Genomic DNA, 18358 nt, shown 5'->3' with positions numbered 1-18358 from the left:
AGTAGATAGTCGATCATCATATGTGCTCACCAATTAACCACAACAGTGTTTTTTTTTTATCATCACCAAATCAAGTAGTAAACAAAGAAATGCTGAGTGCAGTATTACCAAATCAAAAACACCTAATAACTGAAATCTATTTCTGTTACATATGTTGCATATTTTGATGCAACTCTCCAACTATACTGAATTTTCAAGTGGTATAAGTTTACACAAAGAAACCTAAATGATTCTTTAGTTTGGAGATAACACAAAGAGACCTGTTATCCCACCACTAAGGCTAAAAAACTTGTTTGCAATTAAGCTTAACAATTAAATCGCAAAAGTGTACATTTTATTAGGCTAAACCTTTTCACTGAAGTGACAACGTTTCCATTTGTCCTCCCCCATGCCTCTCATCTGGACCGTCTTTGGTATTGCTGTCAAAATCTCACCTCTCTGCCAGAGGACACAGCCCTGGCCTGTTGAGAATGTTGCAGCACCACACTATCTTCCAAGTGCCACATTTAACGGCATCCACCAACAAGCCATGGTTTGTAAGCCACATCTATACTGTGTAACAAATGCACACAGATCTACCCACGTCTACAATAAAGGGTTTCAAATTTTATAAAATCATTTTGAGTTGTTCAGTGAAAATGTATTGAACTCAGCAGGGAGTCAGCTGATCAATCAGAGTATAAACACCAGATAACTATAATGATGCAATTAGGTAAGTAGCACAGCCTTCATTTTGTTTTGGGATAAGTCAGGTCAAGTGCTGACTGAAAGAAATGGTACAAGTACAATTATCTTTTAAGTCGGAATTTCTACCTACGGTAGGGCTGTGATACATATGTATCTGACCCAAAATGCACTCACAAGACTAAAACTGTCTAAGAGTACTTGGAAGGTGAAGTACTAGAAAACAATGTATATAAAGACAGATGAAACTTGTGAATCGTTTAATCTGCAATTTTACATGTTAATACCAACATTTCAGCTAACTCACTACATACAACATGCATACAACTCCTTTTAATTTAAATCAAGTGATTTATTGACTAATACAAATTTTGGTTGATTAAGACACCATGGGCCAATTAATCGAAATGCCTGTCATGATACTTACTATATCGACTTATCAATCAATGCGTGATGGAAAGAACAATATTCTTTCAGGATCAATAAATATCATCAGTATCTTTTCTTTGCGCAAAGGATTCTTTTGTAGCATTAAGATATTTGGTAATATTTGAGCTGTTCTTTGTCAACTAATAAACATCAAGTAAAGTATTTATGTATTGCTGGCATGCTTTTCACAATATGAATCACTCTAAAAAGGTTTACTGGGATAACCCTGCTTTTGGTTTATTGTGTCAACAGTATTAAGTAGTTTCAGTATTGTTGTTTATCATGATACCTGCAATATATATATTACACTTCAAAATTTGTTAGCGTGACCTATTAATTAATTTTACAACTAAAGGATACAGCACTCTTCTGCAACCTCAGTTATGCATCCTCCAGCCATTCCTACTGAGACTGGGAAAAGTGGACAACAATTCTTTTCTCTTATCAAATTTGATTTATAAAAGTAGGAATGCACTGATATTGGTTCCATAATACCAGTTACCCCAGTATCAAGGTAAGACCTTTAATTGGATGTACAGGCAGATTTTTGCCTGAATTTTTTTTGATACAAAGTTGTTAAGGAGTCATTTCAAGGATAAAGAATATAGTTGCATAAAACAATAGGATCTCTTGTGTAATACGTTAACTGTGTTTTAGGGAACTAAGTGCCATTTTCTGTCCCTACACTGGTATAGGTAAATATCAAGTATCAACAGATGCTTAAAGTCAAAATATCAATATCGGTAACTGAAAAAGCTGGATCGGTGCATCCCCATTTAAAAAGCATTAGGACAATTAGTTAATAAATAAATCAAATGGTTGTAACACCTGTGGTAAGTAGGTGGATCCAATGCCCAAAACAATCCTTGAACAATCTTAAATTGGCTTGGCTTCCAATGTTATGACATGAATATCCAAGAGAAGACTCAATGAATGAGATGCCAGAAAGTATTCAGACCACCATTAATACCTTAATATTGTTTATGTTGTAGCGAAGATAGTAGTTATTTTTTTCCACAAAAATGACGGTGATTCTTACGAAATAGAAATGATCATGTACAGGACATGATAAACTTAAGACATTAAATTAAATTTATATTTTATGTGGCTGCATGGTATTCTCATATATTCAAAACACTCAGTTCTAACAATTTAAACATCATCATAAAGTAATATATGTTGTCCCTTAAAATGTTCTCTGTATGAAAATTTGATGCATTTAAACAAATTGGATTGATTTTGAATCGACTCTTTTCAAACATGTGTTCAAAAAACAAATCTTTGAGCACTGTTTTTTTGTTTCTTACTCTTATGGAAAGGGGGCACAAATATCCTTGGCAGTTGCATTTGTCTGCAAACATGAGGTTTGAGGGTTTTTTTAATACTAGTAACTCACTGGGAAATGCTCAGACCCATGCCCCAAATCATCTCAATTTCTTTTGAATTACTATAAATGAGCTGAGCAGAGCTGAGCTGAAATAGTTCAACTATGGCACCATGCATTAACACTTAAAACATGCATGCAATTGTTTCTATTGAACTGCAGTTGTATGGTCTGATGAATTTTCTTGAGCATCTGCATGACAGGAAACTCTCAGTGGTTACTATATCTAACTTTAAAATGCAAGCAATTGATGAAAGCATATCACACGTTACTTTCATTTTATCTCATAAACTTAGGACTTGATGAAATTATTCCTTCCTCTTTCTATGATAGCTCAAGGTCTCTAGAATAAAAAAATACATAACTTTAAAGATGTTGCTTCAATAACAATCACACAGTACCTTAGAGTCAGTTATTGATGTATAAATTGTAATTAAGTGTGGCTTTAAAATATAAGATCAGGTTACAATTAATTTTACGTCTGGACAGGGATCAAATCTAAACAAGCTATATGGCTTACATAGTTGAATGGGTCAAGGTTAGGAGGATTATGCATACATTTTAGTGGTGGTTAGAGGGACTGAATGTGTTAACAGTTAAAATCTACCAGTATTGGTCTAATTGGCCATTGCTAATGGACAAGCCCTCCAGTACAAACCCTTATGAAAACCACACAACTATTATCCTGTAACAATGTAAAATATTAATCATAATGTAACCATGAATATACAATATTGTACAGTTAAAAAAATGTATTACACTTTTAATTTCATAGGTATAACTAGAGTAAGTCTTGGCTTACATACTGTTGACACAACAGTTGTAATTTGACTAAAAGCAAATAGTTCCGTCAGCTCACTAAAGCCTCTATGAAAAGCAACTGTTCCAATAACCAAATTGTAACCACATCCTCTTCACTCTTGTTGCATGTTACACCACCAGGCTACAAAGAGCACCCATTTGGCCCTGGACCAGAGGTGTTTGCAGTGATCACACAAAATTAAGTGATTTCTAATTTGTATTAAGAATGAATTAGGTTATTTAAGTAAACAAAAATGTCATCGAGTGTTAGCCTGCGGCCACACTGTTCTGCAAACAGGCTTCAACACAGCAGCATGCAGTGCATGTTGGATGACACATACAAGCAATGATCGAAACATTTTAGCTATATAAAACCACTAACGCTAATATCCCTAACGTAGCCATATGTTTGCGAGACAGTTGACTAAGATAATACAGTCATGGCTGTCACATAGGGGCCCTACTTGTGTGTTAATTAGCCTATTTCTAATATAACACGGCTTTGAGAGAAAGTCCGCCTCAATCCCTTTATAGCAACACATAAAAATAATTGTAATCAAAATAAAAACTAAAACCTGATGAAATTGAGTTACCTGGGCTCAGGGAGGATAATTTTCTTGCTCGCTCGGGCCGCTGGAGTAGATTTGCTCTTCTCCATCGCCATCAAATAACTCACATCGGCAAGCACTGCTTCGAGGTCCGCCATCTTTCGACCCTGGAATGATCAAATCGATAAAATACTGGTTTCGAGAAGGTTGTTTTAGGGGATCAGAATACAAAGTCCATCAGATATGAGCAGCATCAATGGTCGAGGCGTGTGACGGGATCAATGGAGCGAATGACACGGTTCACCGTCGAGTGTAAATGTGGCGTTGTCTTGGTCGGGTATATTTCTCCTTAAATTCTTATCTAGAACCCCAAATTTCTGCCATAAAGACCGCCGGGGGACAGGTCGATGCAAAAAGCATACAAGCAGCGCAGGTCACAGTCCTTACAACGTCATTTAATCTAAAATCTGCACAGAAAATTGTGATGGTGCGTGCTGAATTGCAGCCGTGTTTTACGCAGCACTTCCTTGCTTGCACTGATGCTTGCTTCTAATATGGCTAAAACACACACACAGTTGTACCAAATGATGGGTCTCGATACAGCTGTCAACTCCTACAAGTTTCGGGGAGTTTGTCGGCCCAGTGTACTTGATGAAAACGAACTGGTTTGCCACCAGTGCGGCATCCGACTCAGTCTTTTTCCTTTGATTTTAAGCAATGTTGGGAGCTGACTCGGTCACACACGAGACAATTTGCGATCACACGCAGCACTGCACAAATGTGACAGTCTTCTTCTTTTCCGTACAACGTTTAAAATAGACAAATTAAACCTCGTCGCATTTGAAAAAAAAAATCTGAAAGATGCTGTGCGACGGCTTTCTTGAAGAGTATAAGTGCAATGTGTGTCTTCGTCCGTTCCTCTAAAGAAATCTTGGTCCAGTATCAGACACGTAAGGGCAGAAGCAAAACCGAATATACACGTCTGAAAGAGTGGCCCAGAGTCATGATTGGAGCCCAAGAAATCCACGCACTGCAGTTGTTTATGTTGCCGTGGTCGCTGCTTCCTGTGTAATGGTTAAGGTTCCTTATCGGCTCATCAATCATTAAAACGTCGCCGAAAAGATGCAGTAAATCAAGTGATCTAGTATCAAAACCAACTCGAAAAATTAGTCTTGGTTCTAAAAAAATAAAATCCACACATGCAGAGCAGCGCCGTTCCCGTTAGTATTTTTGGCGTTTGATTCATGTGCTAGTTAGCTTCGACGAGACTTGCTAGCAAAATGAGACTTGTTAGCCAGTAGGCTAACTTAAAGCGAGGTATGTGTCATCAGTCACTATGCGCATCTAAGATTTTTTTATATCCCATAGAAGCATCCAGTGTCTCTCGTTGGTCGAAGGCATTACCACTCACAGGAAGATTAACACTGGCACGATTTCAGACACCGATTTAGTTGGTTAATAAGCTAGCGGAGGCGAGTTAAGTGGCCTGTCTAAAAGAGGAAGTATGTGCACTCTTCCCAGAGCAGCCTTCGAGAGAATCCGGGTTAAAAAATATATATATTGCAAAAAGACAACTTAATCCATATGTGCTTGTCTTGTTCCCGAGTTCCAGGGACACTCTCCTCCTCGCCAACAGGACCATGCACAGAGTGCTGCTTCTGAGCTGATGGTGGCGCAGACGGACGATGGAGGAGGGGAGGGTTCACTGGGAGATGATGGAACTAGACTGCCCAATGGTGGTTATTCGAGTTTGAAAATAACATACTTAATTTTTTTTTTATTTTTTTTTATCGTGGTTAAAACTAATAAATGAGTTAACCATGCGAGGACTGTAATCAGGCGAAAATTAAACTCACAATCGGTCAGTTGAATGTTGTGACTATTCATGAGTATCTATAATCTGCGGGGTTGTGTTAAACTAATCAGCTTCATTTACAGATCTCGACTCCAACTAGTTTTTAGTTCATCCTTTGTAATTTCTGTATTTTCGATTACAGTGTGTCTGGTGCTTTTGGTGCTTCAACTTCCTCTCGTTGCGGCGTGGAGAGTTGCAAAATACGGACTGGATACTGGATCCAGGCCGGAAAGGTAATTAGGCCTATTATGGGTAATATGTTCTTGTAATTTTGTAATGCTACCGTCTGGTATCTCAAAACAAGCGATTTTATGCTAACAGAAACAGTTCTGTATTGTTATTCTGCATCTAAATAATAATGCCCTGGTCTCATTTTAGTTCATGCTGTTATTAGTTGATGTTATCCACCAATTAACACAGGTAGTCTGCTCATTATATCGAGAATGCGAGACCAAGGATATGAAACGGAATAAATAATCGTATGCACCCACAATGCGTCACTCGTAGTTTTAATGGGAATACAGCGCCATTCCCTGGCCATCGGTCGTAATGCAATAAAGTAGATGGATAGGGCCAAACCTTACTTCTTCCTGTAAGCATGCGGTTTCCTTCTACACTGGTGTAACGGCCTACTTCATGGCTTACACATTTACTATATCTTCATTGTATCTTGGATCGAACCACAAATATGTAGGCCTACAACTAAAGCAACACCTTGCCTATGTAACCTTATTGGCTTCACTTTGCCAATGATTTGTGCAACATCAAAGTTTTTTTTGTTTTTTTTTTTAAATCCATGTTCCTTTTCATTTTGTTAGTTGTTAAGCAATTTCTTTTGTAAAACAAATATTTTGGTGAAGTGAATAGGGTTTAAGAAAGACAGTTTATTCAGCACTAGGAAGCAGCAGTGGTCAAAGGAGAAGGGGTTACATGGTAAAAGGCTTTGCATAAGTGGTTACTGCTGAATACGGCGGATGGACTGGATCTGAGGGGTCTGGCAGTGGGACCCAAACTCCCTGAAGTGTTTGTACTCCCCACAGTGACGATCACACTCCATGATATACTGGTATCCACGATAACCAGGGTACTGGTAGCACACAAATCTGTAAATGAATTAGAATATTTGTAAGAGTGTTTCTAAATCTATAAAGACTTGAAGAGCTCTGGAGTGATGATAAGAAAAAAGAGACGGTATTTATTGAGGACCCTTACGCTCCAGACTGGATCCTGAAAGAGCCAACTTCGTTGTTGCACCAGCCCATGGCCTGGAGGGAGGGGTAATCATCGCTAAGTTCACCCTTGCGGCCAAGGAAGTTTTCACGCTCATAGATAGTCATACGGCACTCTCTGTGGTTCTGCAGAAGAGGAAAAAAAATGATAGTTACAATACTATAGATTACGTTGGTTTTTGGAATGCTCTACTCACAGCACATGCAATAGGTCTGAAGGAGGTCATTCTCTCAATGTGATAAGCGTTGCTTCCACCAAATGCATCACACTGAGGATACTCTCCCCTTTCCAGCACAAACTGCTGTCCCTGGTAGGAGGCATGCTCATAACCCACCCAGCTGAAGAAGAAAGAATAAAAATACCCTCATTTCTTGTTTTAAGAGCATTGTTTGCATTATGGTGTATAAAAAACACAAATTATAGAAAAGTACAAGATTCTACATTACATTATGTTATTGTTGACATTGCATATGTATTGTACAGTATGTTCTTACGCTCCACTTTCCACTCTTAGGGAGCGCACACTCTCAAATCCAAACTCCATCACATTGCAGCACTCAGAAGTGAACTCATGGCGGCGACCCTGAAAGCACTCCTCATCGTAGACAATAATCTGGAATACATGTGTATAGATGCTTTTATTCACACAAATTGTAAATAGTAGGATTTACAATACATTAAAAATAAGCATAGCTGTCTAAGATACAAAGAGCACACATTAAACTAAATTGTGAGATGCTATAACCTATAACTAGATTATAGCAGCATTTAACACTATTAATACACAGCTTGTCAAATGTAAAATTTGACAGTGTATACAGAACAAACATACCTTCCAGTGGCCGGAAAACTTGGTACAATGGTGAGTCATCTTGTCTGAAAGAAATAAATCATAAAAAAGCCTTGCCTTGCAAACAATGTCATTTAGCTGTAGAGTTCCTGATTGGCCTTAGATTGTGTTTATATGATTATGTGTTTCTAGCCTGTTTTGTAAAATTCTATCTCCAAGGCCTATCTATGTTTTAATGACATGCATAGACTCTGAAAGATTTCTGTGTGGTTGGGATTGGGGCAGATGTACTTGGCTAACCTGTACTGTCTGAGGGACAGGGACTCACCTTGCTTTGATGCTCTGGGGTTGTCCTGCCGTGAGAGTGAGAGCAGCCACGCGCCCCCACCCTTTTAAAGCCTCCCCTGGCAAGAGGCCATGCTGAAAGCTCCGGGTCAGCAGCAGGGAGGGGCCTTATTCTTTGTCACTCATAACAAAAGTGGCATTAATTTGTACTGGGCTAGAAGTGCAAACATCACATTATTCTAATTCAGTAAGACTCCCTGTAAAAAGTAATAAACAGTGGGAAGTATAATCTCTATGAATCTCTAACTTTTATAAATGCACATGTAAACATTGACTGCTGGAATATAGGTCTATACTTTAGCTTAAAAATCTAGATACAATAAAATTTCCTGCGAAATGTTAACATTTAAAACAGATTTACCCAGGCATATAACAATAATCCACATAAAAGTGAATCATATTCCCACAGTTTATTTATTATTATACAGGACAGGTGTTTTCATGCAACCAAATACCCTCATAAGACATTTCTAACACAAAATGAGATGGTACAGCAAACTGAGATGGTAAAGGGCATTCCCATTTCAAATGCTTTGCGTTATTCCAATTGCCGTATTACCACTGTAAACACTAGGTTCAGAAAATATACAGAAATTGTAACAAGACAGACAAGCACACTGTTTATGGATAATTGTCTGTAGTGTTTTAGATGTTGGTAAATATTTTTCTACTATGAACACTCTAGAAACAAAGTTTCTTGAAACTTAAGATAATCATCAGGAATAGTAGAAGAATAGTTGTGTTGGTGACACAGAGGAAGGATTACCTCTACATTCCACTTTTCTACATGCACTACAGCTTGAGCCCTGCCACACATGGAGAAAATGCATTACTCAGTAGTTTCTTTTGACTGTGAAATGCTTACAGGCTGGCTAGAGAGAGGCCAGCAGTGTTTTCTGGGTTTCATGATGACCCGTGGCTTTGGTGTTGGCCACTATGATGACGAGAGCCTTTTCATTGTGCATTGAGCCTCCAGGTTTGGCCTTTGCCAGAGTATAAAAGCTTGTGTAGCGAGTTGAAGGGACCAGCACGAGACAGCCACTCTAATACGGCACTACAAGCTATACTAACGCAGGTAAGAATACATGCAGACACACGCCATAACATGAAATGTATTGCAAGGGTGACCACTCATTCCCTCCAGGCCGTACTGAGACACGCTTTCCTCCAGTGGGAAATTGCCCATAATAATGTTAAAATCCCCAAACATCATGAACTCCCACTGTTTTATTCATTTATTTCTGCATCTATTTGTTGTTAAGACTCTCCTGAGCCCCTCACCATGTCTCAGACTGCCAAGTCCGCCTCCAGCCAGGGCACTGATGCCAAGGACAAGGGAGCCCCTGCTCCAGCTGCTTCCAGCAAGGCCACCAAGACCGGAGACCCTGGAATGGGATCCTATAGAGTGAGTACATCTTCAGCATCGACAAAGGATTTTACACAAAATAACACTTTCAGTAAAGACACCTGACTTGAAATAAAAATAAGTAGAGGTCAGTCCATACTGTAAAGGGCTTTCTCATATAGCTGTGTTTTTCACAGGGTTTTTATATACAGGTGGTTTAATTGGTATAAATAGGTGTTATCTGCTAATGGGTATTTGCCATCTCTCTCTACCAGATCATGCTCTTCGACCAGGAGAACTTCCAGGGCAGGATGATTGAGGTCCAGAATGAGTGCATGAACGTGTGTGACCGTGGCATGGATAGAGTGCGTAGTATCATCGTGGAGTGTGGCCCGTAAGCAAACGCAAACATGACCCAGGTTTACTAGTCTAATGTATGCCAATGACTCATATTCTTGATATCTCCCCTCTTTTTTCTTGTTCTCTTCTCACTTATGCCCCCTCTGCACCTGGTGCCCCTCTTTCTCTAGCTTTGTTGCTTTTGAGCAGAGTAACTTCCGTGGGGAGATGTTTATCCTGGAGAAGGGAGAGTATCCTCGCTGGGATACCTGGAGCAACTCCTATCGCAGCGACTGCCTCATGTCCCTCAGGCCCATCCGCATGGTATATGCTTTTATTATCAGTAATTATAAATATATCTGCATTGTTATCACAAAACTAACTTCAAAACATTGACACTTGTCTCCCCCACAGGACAGCATGGAGCACAAGATCTGCCTGTATGAGCTCTCCGACTTCAAGGGCAACAAGATGGAGATCCAGGAGGATGATGTGCCCACCCTCTGGGCGCATGGCTTCTGTGACAGAGTGGGCAGCGTGAGGGTGCCTGGAGGAGCGTAAGTACAGAGTGATTGGTGCAGTAGATACAGCTTATGCCGCTAATGTTGTACTAATGCCATTTTTCACAAGGTCAAACAGTATGTCTGTGTTTATAACAGTCTGACGATGAGAAAAGGCTTTATCACACAGGCTGGGAGCTCATACTGATAAAGCCAGAGTTCTGTTCTATAAATGTTGCTTAGACATTGCTAGAGGAAGCTGCAGGCCTAGAATGACTCTACAATGTAATGGTTCATGAAAACTAGCCTGTCATGTCATCACAAGGTTGAAAGATGACAGCATGGTGTTTGTCAATAAATCTCAATTTTAAACTAAGCTATGCTGATATTGCCTCAAAGCAAAATACAGATACGACAATTGGGAAATTTGATAAGCAAGGTTTTTTTTTTTAAAGCCTCTAAAACTACACAAAATTAGAACAGTCAAGTCAGTAGTTAAAAATACACTAACAATCTTAACTTATTTTTACTATTCTGTCAAACACAGTTGGGTGGGCTATCAGTACCCTGGCTACAGAGGCTACCAGTACCTGTTTGAGTGTGGCGACTACAGACACTACAACGACTTCTGCGCTTTCCAGCCCCAGATCCAGTCCATGCGTCGCATCAGAGACATGCAGTTCCACCAGAGAGGATGCTTCACCTTCACCTCTGCCAGCAAGTGAATTTGACATCTACAGGCAGTCTGGTGTCCCGTTACCAGCTCCCAAATCTTTTTATCTCTTCAAAGGCTTTTTCGAAATTTTTTTCCTAAACCTTTTACCGTCATTGCTCCATCCCAAAGGAAAGACAGAATCAGGGCATTACACTGGACAACATTAAGTGACTTTCATGCCTGATTTTCCTCTGGGAACAATAAAGTATCTATCCAATGGTGCTTAAAAATAAACATCTTATGAAAAATCTGAATCAATCATGGCTGGATAGACTTTATTAATGAAGATCTTCTTGTTTGGGTATGCTTAAGTTTTAATCTAATATTGATCATGTGGGAATGAAAAATACATTAAAATTATTTTGCCAAAAGGCACTGAAGCATATTATATCATTGTATTATTGTTTAATTAATGGACAAATAAAAATATAAGTTCACGTTCTTTGAACTTTAACTGACGATTTATAACTAGGTACACATTATTTCTGAACTTTCTGCGTGCAATAGCTTTTAGTTATGTAGAGTTTCTGACTGTCCTCAAACGCAGCAGTTTACTTCACGGGTCCTCTGGCTCGTGTGCTGCAAGCTGCTTCATTTACAGTGGGAACCATGGCTGCTCTTTTTACAGCAAGAAAAGGTGTGTGTTGACATTATATACTGTATTACTCAGAGTATGGTTTGTAAATACTTAATATTAGCTAAATAATTACCTTGCTCTACTGGACTATCGGTGCCACCTGTTATTTAACTAAAGTAGACATAACTTTAGCTAGATGTCTGACTCTGGCTAGCATAACGTTAAGGTAGCTGTTACGTTTGTTTGGTTAGCTTAGCTGGCTATATAGTTGACGGTGTGCTTGCCAAAACCATACATAGCACAAACTAAGATATATGCGATTAAGATAAAACATATCAAATAATAATATCACTTATAAAAAATGATCTCCCTCTTCACAGCTAACTAAACGAATTGCTTGCCGGGGTTAGCCGAGGATACGCAATGTTACTAACAACATTAATTGTCTTTTAAACATAAGAACAATCTTGAGCGGAGAATTAGCTTTAACTAAAATATGATATTAAAATTGAGCTTCATTTGGTCTCCGTTTTGATGGTTTCAAACAAGGTGACTGGTGGTGACCTTTCACCTATATTAAACGTGGGGAAAATGTCACAGTTCGTATAACACCATTTTATAAACCTTTTAGACAAAACTGAATTTCCTCAAACCCAATTCTATATTAAATATGAATTTACAATCCACAATGTAAACAGTGAGACAAAACACACGGCCTGGTTTGGACCACTACTTTGGTGTGTGTCAGATCCATTTCCATCACATTGAATTAGACATAACGTGAACCTTGTGAATTACTGCACCCGTAATAACCCTGTGTCCCTTCTGGTTGCTGAGGGCAATCTGCGGCCTCAGCTGGCTCTTATTATTCAGAAATGGCAGCTGGTTGTACATTGCAATATTATTATATTGTTATTTCTAAAACCAAATATGTGCATCCTTGACAAAACATAATGCAAAAAATGGCAACAAGATTGTATGTCATCTTCAGTCATAGGATTATCCAAATACCACTTGTACTCACATGTATCTAAATTTACTGATGACATAAGTGTTTATTTTCTCTACAGTTTTTTCTTCATGTGTGAATGGTTGTCGAAGATTGTCTCAGTTAGCAGAGTTACCAGAGACGCATCAAATCCTTAAACAAACCTGCAGAGACTACGCTGACCGAGAACTGTCACCCATTGCTTCAAGACTAGACAAAGAGCATTTATATCCTGTCAAACAGGTATACCCACCTGTTTAACAATTTTAACAAATAGTATACATTTGTATTTGTATTTGACACACTCTTCAACATATATGACGCTGATGGCAGGAAAGGAGTGTGTATGCTCTATATTTATTTTATTTATAACTCAAGTTTTCACCCCTAGATCCATGAGCTGGGTGCAATGGGTGTAATGGCTATTGAAGTACCAGAGGAGCTGGGTGGAGCTGGAATGGACTATCTTGCATACAGTGTGGCCTTGGAAGAAATCAGCAGAGGATGTGCCAGCACTGGGGTCATTGTCTCTGTCAATAATGTAAGAATATAATCTGTGTGTCCATGCGGGTCATCTTTGCTTACATATTAAACGTTTGTCCTTGTTCTTTTAGTCACTTTATATAGGCCCAATTTTGAAATTTGGGACTGAGGAACAGAAAAAGGAGTGGATAACACCTTTTACAACAGGAGAGAAAGTAGGCTGTTTTGCACTCAGTGAACCAGGTAATTATGTTTCATACTGTATTCATAGTTGCTTGACCTCTCCAGGCGTGGGGAGACCTGTATGTGGACAAATGAATATTACATTAAAATGACATTTGCATTCGATTCTAGGTAATGGCAGTGATGCAGGTGCTGCTTCCACAGTGGCACACCAAGAGGGAGAAGAGTGGGTGCTTAATGGTACAAAAGCTTGGATTACCAACAGCTGGGATGCGTCAGCTACTGTAGTATTTGCCACAACGGATAAGAAACTAAAACATAAGGTATGAAATTGCTGTATTGTTTCATGTATTTTTAATATTCATTCAATTTCATTACATTTGTTCACAAATTCAAGTTATAAATCTGTCTGCAATATCTTAGGGTATCAGTGCGTTCCTCATCCCGATGCCTCACCCAGGACTGTCTCTTGGGAAGAAGGAAGATAAGCTGGGAATTAAGGCTTCATCAACTGCCAACATTATCCTTGAGGACTGCAGGATACCACTGTCAAACATGCTGGGTCCTCGTGGCGCTGGGTTTAAAATTGCCATGGTAATAAAAATAATTTATTAATACTGCAACACTTTTGAGACCCTAGATAACATATATTGTATAACTTTATACAGCAAACTCTTGACAGTGGCCGGATAGGAATAGCATCCCAGGCTCTCGGTATTGCTCAGGCATCACTAGATTGTGCTGCAGACTATGCACATAAACGCAATGCATTTGGAGCACCCATTGGTCGGCTGCAGGCAATACAGGTAAGGAAGCCTTTTTGTCTATGATTAAGTGTGTAACACTGCAATAATAAGTTGTCAATATAAAACCATTTTTGTATGTTGTGTAATAATGCTAAAATGTTTGCAAATGCATATTTCCTAGTTCAAGCTTGCTGACATGGCCCTAGCCATAGAAAGTGCACGTCTGCTCGCATGGAAAGCGTCACTCCTCAGAGATGCCAAAAAACCTTTTACAAAGGTAAATGAGTTGTCACCACAAAGCCTGCACATAAATATCTTTTTGACAGCCCTTTTTTTCCTTAGGAAGCTGCTATGGCAAAGCTGGCCGCATCGGAAGCTGCCACTTTCTGCTCTCATCAGGTACAAAAAAATAAATGCTGGTACCAGACATTTGAACATTTTAATTTATACAGTGTTTTCTCCAATTTCACATTAAGGCAATCCAGATTTTGGGTGGAATGGGTTATGTGACCGACATGCCTGCAGAAAGACATTATCGAGATGCTCGTATCACAGAAATCTATGAAGGCACCAGTGAGATCCAAAGACTGGTAATTGCAGGACAGATACTGAAAGAATACAAACAATGACATTGGTAACTGGATGTGATTTATAATTAGAAAGCCTATTAACACATTGTAATAATTTGATCTGATAGCCCCTTTATGCCTGAATGTATATAAAAAATGTTTTGTGTGTGATTTTGCCTTTAAGTAGATGGTAAATTAAGTTGAGATTATTAATTTGACTACAGCAAAAATATATATTTTTTAAATTTGGGTATGTTGCAAGTTTACAACAACTAGAAACAAGTGCTTGTCAAATGTTCCTAAGAAGCTACTGCATATGCACTAACAGGCATTGGGGGAATACAGCTGCTGTCACTGCTTATAGCTTGATCCAAACGGTTTGTTGCATATTTGTGACGGTCGACGTTAAGGGGTTAAAAGCTTGTGTGAAACCAAAGCTTTTTAAAGGACATTGTAAATAAATAGATTATTATGATAATGGTCCTGGACGCCTCCCTCGGGAGGTGTTCCGGGCATGTCCCACTGGGAGGGGGCCCCGGGGAAGACCCAGGACACGCTGGAGGGACTTTGTCTCTCGACTGGCATGGGAACGTCTCGGGATCCCCCTGGAAGAGCTGGAGGACGTGTGTGTGGAGAGGGAAGTCTGGGAGGCCCTCCTCAGACTGTTGCCATCGCGACCCGACCTTGGATAAGCAGAAGAAAATGCATGGATGGATTATGATAATGGGCCACATGGCCATATTTGTTACCTCAAGTCAACAGCTGTCATGGATTAATATTTAAAAAGGACATTCTTGCCTCAAATATAAGATACAAGTTTGCTTAAATGATACTTTGGTTGACATACCCACATCTCACCACTAGAGTGCAAGGTTGAGCCTTTTTCCGCTAGTTTGAAGATTTACACTTACGAATTTTATAATTATGTTAATATTGTTAATATTTTACTCTGTAATAAAATGCAGTCTAAACTTATATTGAAATATATTTCTGAATTTTTATTTCTGGACACTCAAAAATACAAATTATAGCCTGAGAATAAAGGAAGAATATTTGTAAATGCCTTTCTCTATGCACAAATTGTATATCAATCATGGCACAATACAAATGTATTGTATTGTTCTGTGAAAAAGTCAAATTTCTCCTCTGCTCTAGATACAAGCCTAGTCACTGATTGACTTTTAACAGAGCTCCATGGCCCTCCCTCAAGAGACCTGGTGCTCAGTGATTACTATTAGGGTGTGTGAACAGAGGAATAGTGATGCTCTGCCTTTTTTAATGTCCAAATTAGCATACATTTTTCTTTCCAATATATTTATGCATTGACAGCTATTTGAAGGACACACATACAATTCAATTAATAGAAAAAAAACATTTATTAAAAACAAAACTAAACTTTTAACATAATATACAGTTGTGAATGCATTCAAGTGGATAGTAATTTCTTTTTATTACACCAGGAGTGTAAATTGGTCTGACCAGGCCTCGCTGTCAGCTGTACAAACACTGTGGGAAACAATCTAAAGCAATGCACTTAATGAGTCCACTGGGACAAACAAAACAATAGCTTTACAATGGGGAGCTGACAAAGGTCCAAACTCAACAAAACACAGATGGCATCTTATCACACAACACTTGGAGCCTTTGACAAAAAAAAAAAAAAAAAAAAGGCATGTGGAGTTAGCTTGTCCTGTACTTCTAATTCATTTTTGTCTAACTTTAAAAAGAATCTTTGGCTTTAAATTGTATTATTTCATAAGCTTATAAAACTATAAATAAAAATGTATCTTCAGCATGCGGTCACATGGACACGATGCATTCACTGTGATGCGATACCCAGACCATGTTTCAAACTTGTAAAGCAGGTCCAAACTATGGCCCTCAGACCAATTTTTGTTGGCTTTCAAGGACTGAAATTCAGGATGCTGAATTGGCCTAAGTGATCAGAAGCAGTACTGCCACCTCAATAACACCTCATTGCATTGTGATACAAACCTAAAATTTGTGTTTCAAAACTTTTTAAAGGTGTTGTTGCTCTGTCAAATCTATGTAAAAGTCTCCCTGTACTGACTACTCTGCTACAAATATCTTTGTAGATGCAGACCTTGGTGAAAAAAACAGTTTGGACACCCCAAGTGTAGAGGATTGACTGAACACGTAATCAAAAATAAATGTCTTTTGTGTGTAGGCCACATGGAAATATATTTTTATACATAGTGCTTTTTATCGAAGTCTCCGTTGGCTGAGATCGGTTTAGTAGGTGTGTATTTGATGGGAAATGATCCTCTGACTCCCTGTGAAAAAGAGCAACACAGAAGCGTCCCCCCCAGCAGGAGCAGTGCTGCGGCCGCCCAGCCGATGTAGATGGATGCGCCTATCTCCCTCTTCTTGGACGGGGGGATCTGCGGGTTATGGAAGTCCACGATGATGATGTTGGCCATCCAGCAGAGGGGCACGAGAACAAACAGCCCGCTGATGAGGTAGATGATCCCACCAGCATTCACCACTTTGGCCTTCACCATCTCGTCCTTTATGCAGTTGGTGCACTGTGCTCCTGCGATAGTGACAGTGAGCCCGATCACCCCCAGCACAGCGGAGATCACAGTGAGCGCGCGGGCCGTTTGAAGGTCTTGGGTGAGGGCCAGGACGGAGTCGTGCACTTTGCATTGCATCTGACCAGTGCTTTGGACCACGCAGGACATCCAAAGACCGTCCCAAATGGTTTGAGCCACCACAATGTTGGAGTCGATGAAAGCCGTAACTTTCCACATCGGCAGCCCACAGGCGATCATCACCAGCAGGGAGCCGGCTACACAAAGGGCCAACCCGAGGAACTCCAGGCACGCGGCGAGCATGGTTCAGGTATCCGTAAAATATACTGGCAACAACGCTGCTCACCCCTCTGTCTGCCTTTTGAAATGTGTGTTCTCTGAGTTCGCAACTTTTCATTTAAAGAACCACACTAAAGGTTCCTGCTAAAATCTAAAACTTTGCTCCAATCACCATTCACCGCATCTCAGATTCAGCCAATCAGAGAAGAGCAAATGGGGCCGCTTGTGTGTAGGTGGCACAGCACTAGGAACGGATTTCAGTTGTTTTTTCCTGGTCATTCAGACTTAGATTGGTCTACATCCAAATAAATTATTGTTCAAAAAATAAACTGAAAAAGTCCAATTCTGTGAAGTCAACCACACAGAATTATTGTTTTTTCAAACCCTTTGGTCACACCTTTATCAAAAAGTAAAGGTGTGATAAAAAGTCTTTTTTCCGTTTTTCATTATCAACCTCTGGCTAACATGGCCCAGACACATGTCCCGTTGTGTCCATCACCTTTAAATACATTTGACTCTAAACAAATTTTGCCCTTGAATCCGCACACATGCCTACAGGATGCTGTCCATGAAGAGGACATGTTGAAACGCTCTATTGTGTTCAGACGCTGCTGTTGAAATATCCCCTCCCCTTTGTGAGTTTTTAGAGGACCCCCTTTTGCCTGATATCACCTTACATACACAACCTCTACATAGCACATTCAAAGGCACATCCTCAAATGTCCTAGTTTATGTGACCCTGTTTAGTGTTTGTTCTACACAAGTGATGTAGTGATAAAAGCTGAACCACACCTTTTGTAATTACAGTGATTATTATGGGATGCACAATCTTGGTAAATTTAGCCACAAACTTGCTGATTACATCCCCGCATAGAATGCTATGGTCATTATTCAGTCCACTGATGCAAAGGGTAGATGTGTATCGCCAACTCATTAGCTGAACACTCATGTAAAATAGGACAAAATAGGACTGGCTTCCAGTAATTGCTATATTACACACAGCGAATTGTAGTTCA

At 39.5% G+C, this 18358-nt stretch overlaps 5 protein-coding genes across 7 annotated transcripts in view; 2 read left to right on the top strand and 3 right to left on the bottom strand.

Moving 5' to 3' along the window:
• grk3 (G protein-coupled receptor kinase 3) overlaps positions 1–5840 on the bottom strand; it is a 43951-nt gene extending 38111 nt beyond the window's left edge. The window contains exons 1-2 of the mRNA XM_020931966.2: positions 5703–5840; positions 3892–4013 (exon numbers count right to left, since the gene is read on the bottom strand). Coding sequence (XP_020787625.1) covers positions 3892–4004 — 113 coding nt within the window. The 5' untranslated portion in view covers positions 4005–4013; positions 5703–5840. The remainder of the gene's footprint in view (positions 1–3891; positions 4014–5702) is intronic.
• On the top strand, positions 4664–11219 carry crybb1 (crystallin, beta B1). Of its 3 annotated transcripts, none has more exons than XM_055153699.1 (7): positions 4664–5582; positions 5844–5934; positions 9329–9471; positions 9687–9805; positions 9942–10074; positions 10165–10307; positions 10798–11219. In XM_055153699.1, the coding sequence occupies exons 1-7, from the start codon at positions 5532–5534 to the stop codon at positions 10973–10975; spliced, it is 858 nt and encodes a 285-aa protein (XP_055009674.1). In that variant the 5' UTR covers positions 4664–5531; the 3' UTR covers positions 10976–11219. The 3 variants fall into 3 exon arrangements, with proteins under 3 accessions (XP_055009674.1, XP_020787622.1, XP_055009675.1); XM_020931963.2 differs by having other exon boundaries at positions 4664–5707; XM_055153700.1 differs by lacking the exons at positions 4664–5582; positions 5844–5934 and adding an exon at positions 8713–9141.
• cryba4 (crystallin, beta A4) lies at positions 6644–7802 on the bottom strand. Its single transcript, XM_020931964.2, has 5 exons — positions 7764–7802; positions 7426–7544; positions 7128–7269; positions 6914–7056; positions 6644–6804 (listed from the first exon to the last, which is right to left on the bottom strand). The coding sequence occupies exons 1-5, from the start codon at positions 7800–7802 to the stop codon at positions 6657–6659; spliced, it is 591 nt and encodes a 196-aa protein (XP_020787623.1). The 3' UTR covers positions 6644–6656.
• Positions 11220–11496: 277 nt separating the features above from the next.
• Positions 11497–15486, top strand: acads (acyl-CoA dehydrogenase short chain). Its single transcript, XM_020931981.2, has 10 exons — positions 11497–11602; positions 12613–12773; positions 12922–13071; positions 13145–13256; positions 13368–13519; positions 13620–13790; positions 13865–14002; positions 14124–14219; positions 14285–14341; positions 14419–15486. Exons 1-10 carry the CDS (start codon positions 11575–11577, stop codon positions 14569–14571), a joined length of 1218 nt encoding a protein of 405 aa, XP_020787640.1. The 5' UTR covers positions 11497–11574; the 3' UTR covers positions 14572–15486.
• A 382-nt stretch (positions 15487–15868) lies between these two features.
• cldn5b (claudin 5b) lies at positions 15869–17445 on the bottom strand. The gene has a single exon (XM_020931954.2). It carries the CDS (start codon positions 17364–17366, stop codon positions 16719–16721), a length of 648 nt encoding a protein of 215 aa, XP_020787613.1. The 5' UTR covers positions 17367–17445; the 3' UTR covers positions 15869–16718.
• Between the last annotated feature and the right edge of the window lie 913 nt (positions 17446–18358).

This window comes from Boleophthalmus pectinirostris, unplaced genomic scaffold (genome assembly GCF_026225935.1).
Source record: "Boleophthalmus pectinirostris isolate CB_2022bp ecotype Guang Dong unplaced genomic scaffold, ASM2622593v1 HiC_scaffold_18, whole genome shotgun sequence".
Taxonomy (NCBI): Eukaryota; Metazoa; Chordata; class Actinopteri; order Gobiiformes; family Gobiidae; genus Boleophthalmus; species Boleophthalmus pectinirostris.
The sequence above is the reverse complement of the archived record's forward strand: the minus strand, read 5'-3'. Positions and strand labels throughout refer to the sequence as shown.

Excerpts from the sequence above, each read along its gene's own strand:
- crybb1 (XM_055153699.1), top strand. The coding sequence starts at position 5,532 with ATGGAGGAGGGGAGGGTTCACTGGGAGATGATGGAACTAGACTGCCCA. Across the intron at positions 10,075-10,164 it reads CCCTCAGGCCCATCCGCATG|GACAGCATGGAGCACAAGAT; the intron begins GTATATGCTTTT and ends TCTCCCCCACAG. Across the intron at positions 10,308-10,797 it reads GTGAGGGTGCCTGGAGGAGC|TTGGGTGGGCTATCAGTACC; the intron begins GTAAGTACAGAG and ends TGTCAAACACAG.
- cryba4 (XM_020931964.2), bottom strand. The coding sequence starts at position 7,802 with ATGACTCACCATTGTACCAAGTTTTCCGGCCACTGGAAG. Across the intron at positions 7,270-7,425 it reads CTAAGAGTGGAAAGTGGAGC|CTGGGTGGGTTATGAGCATG; the intron begins GTAAGAACATAC and ends TTTCTTCTTCAG. Across the intron at positions 6,805-6,913 it reads TTCAGGATCCAGTCTGGAGC|ATTTGTGTGCTACCAGTACC; the intron begins GTAAGGGTCCTC and ends ATTCATTTACAG.
- acads (XM_020931981.2), top strand. The coding sequence starts at position 11,575 with ATGGCTGCTCTTTTTACAGCAAGAAAAG. Across the intron at positions 12,774-12,921 it reads ATTTATATCCTGTCAAACAG|ATCCATGAGCTGGGTGCAAT; the intron begins GTATACCCACCT and ends TTTCACCCCTAG. Across the intron at positions 13,257-13,367 it reads TTTTGCACTCAGTGAACCAG|GTAATGGCAGTGATGCAGGT; the intron begins GTAATTATGTTT and ends ATTCGATTCTAG.
- cldn5b (XM_020931954.2), bottom strand. The coding sequence starts at position 17,366 with ATGCTCGCCGCGTGCCTGGAGTTCCTCGGGTTGGCCCTTTGTGTAGCC.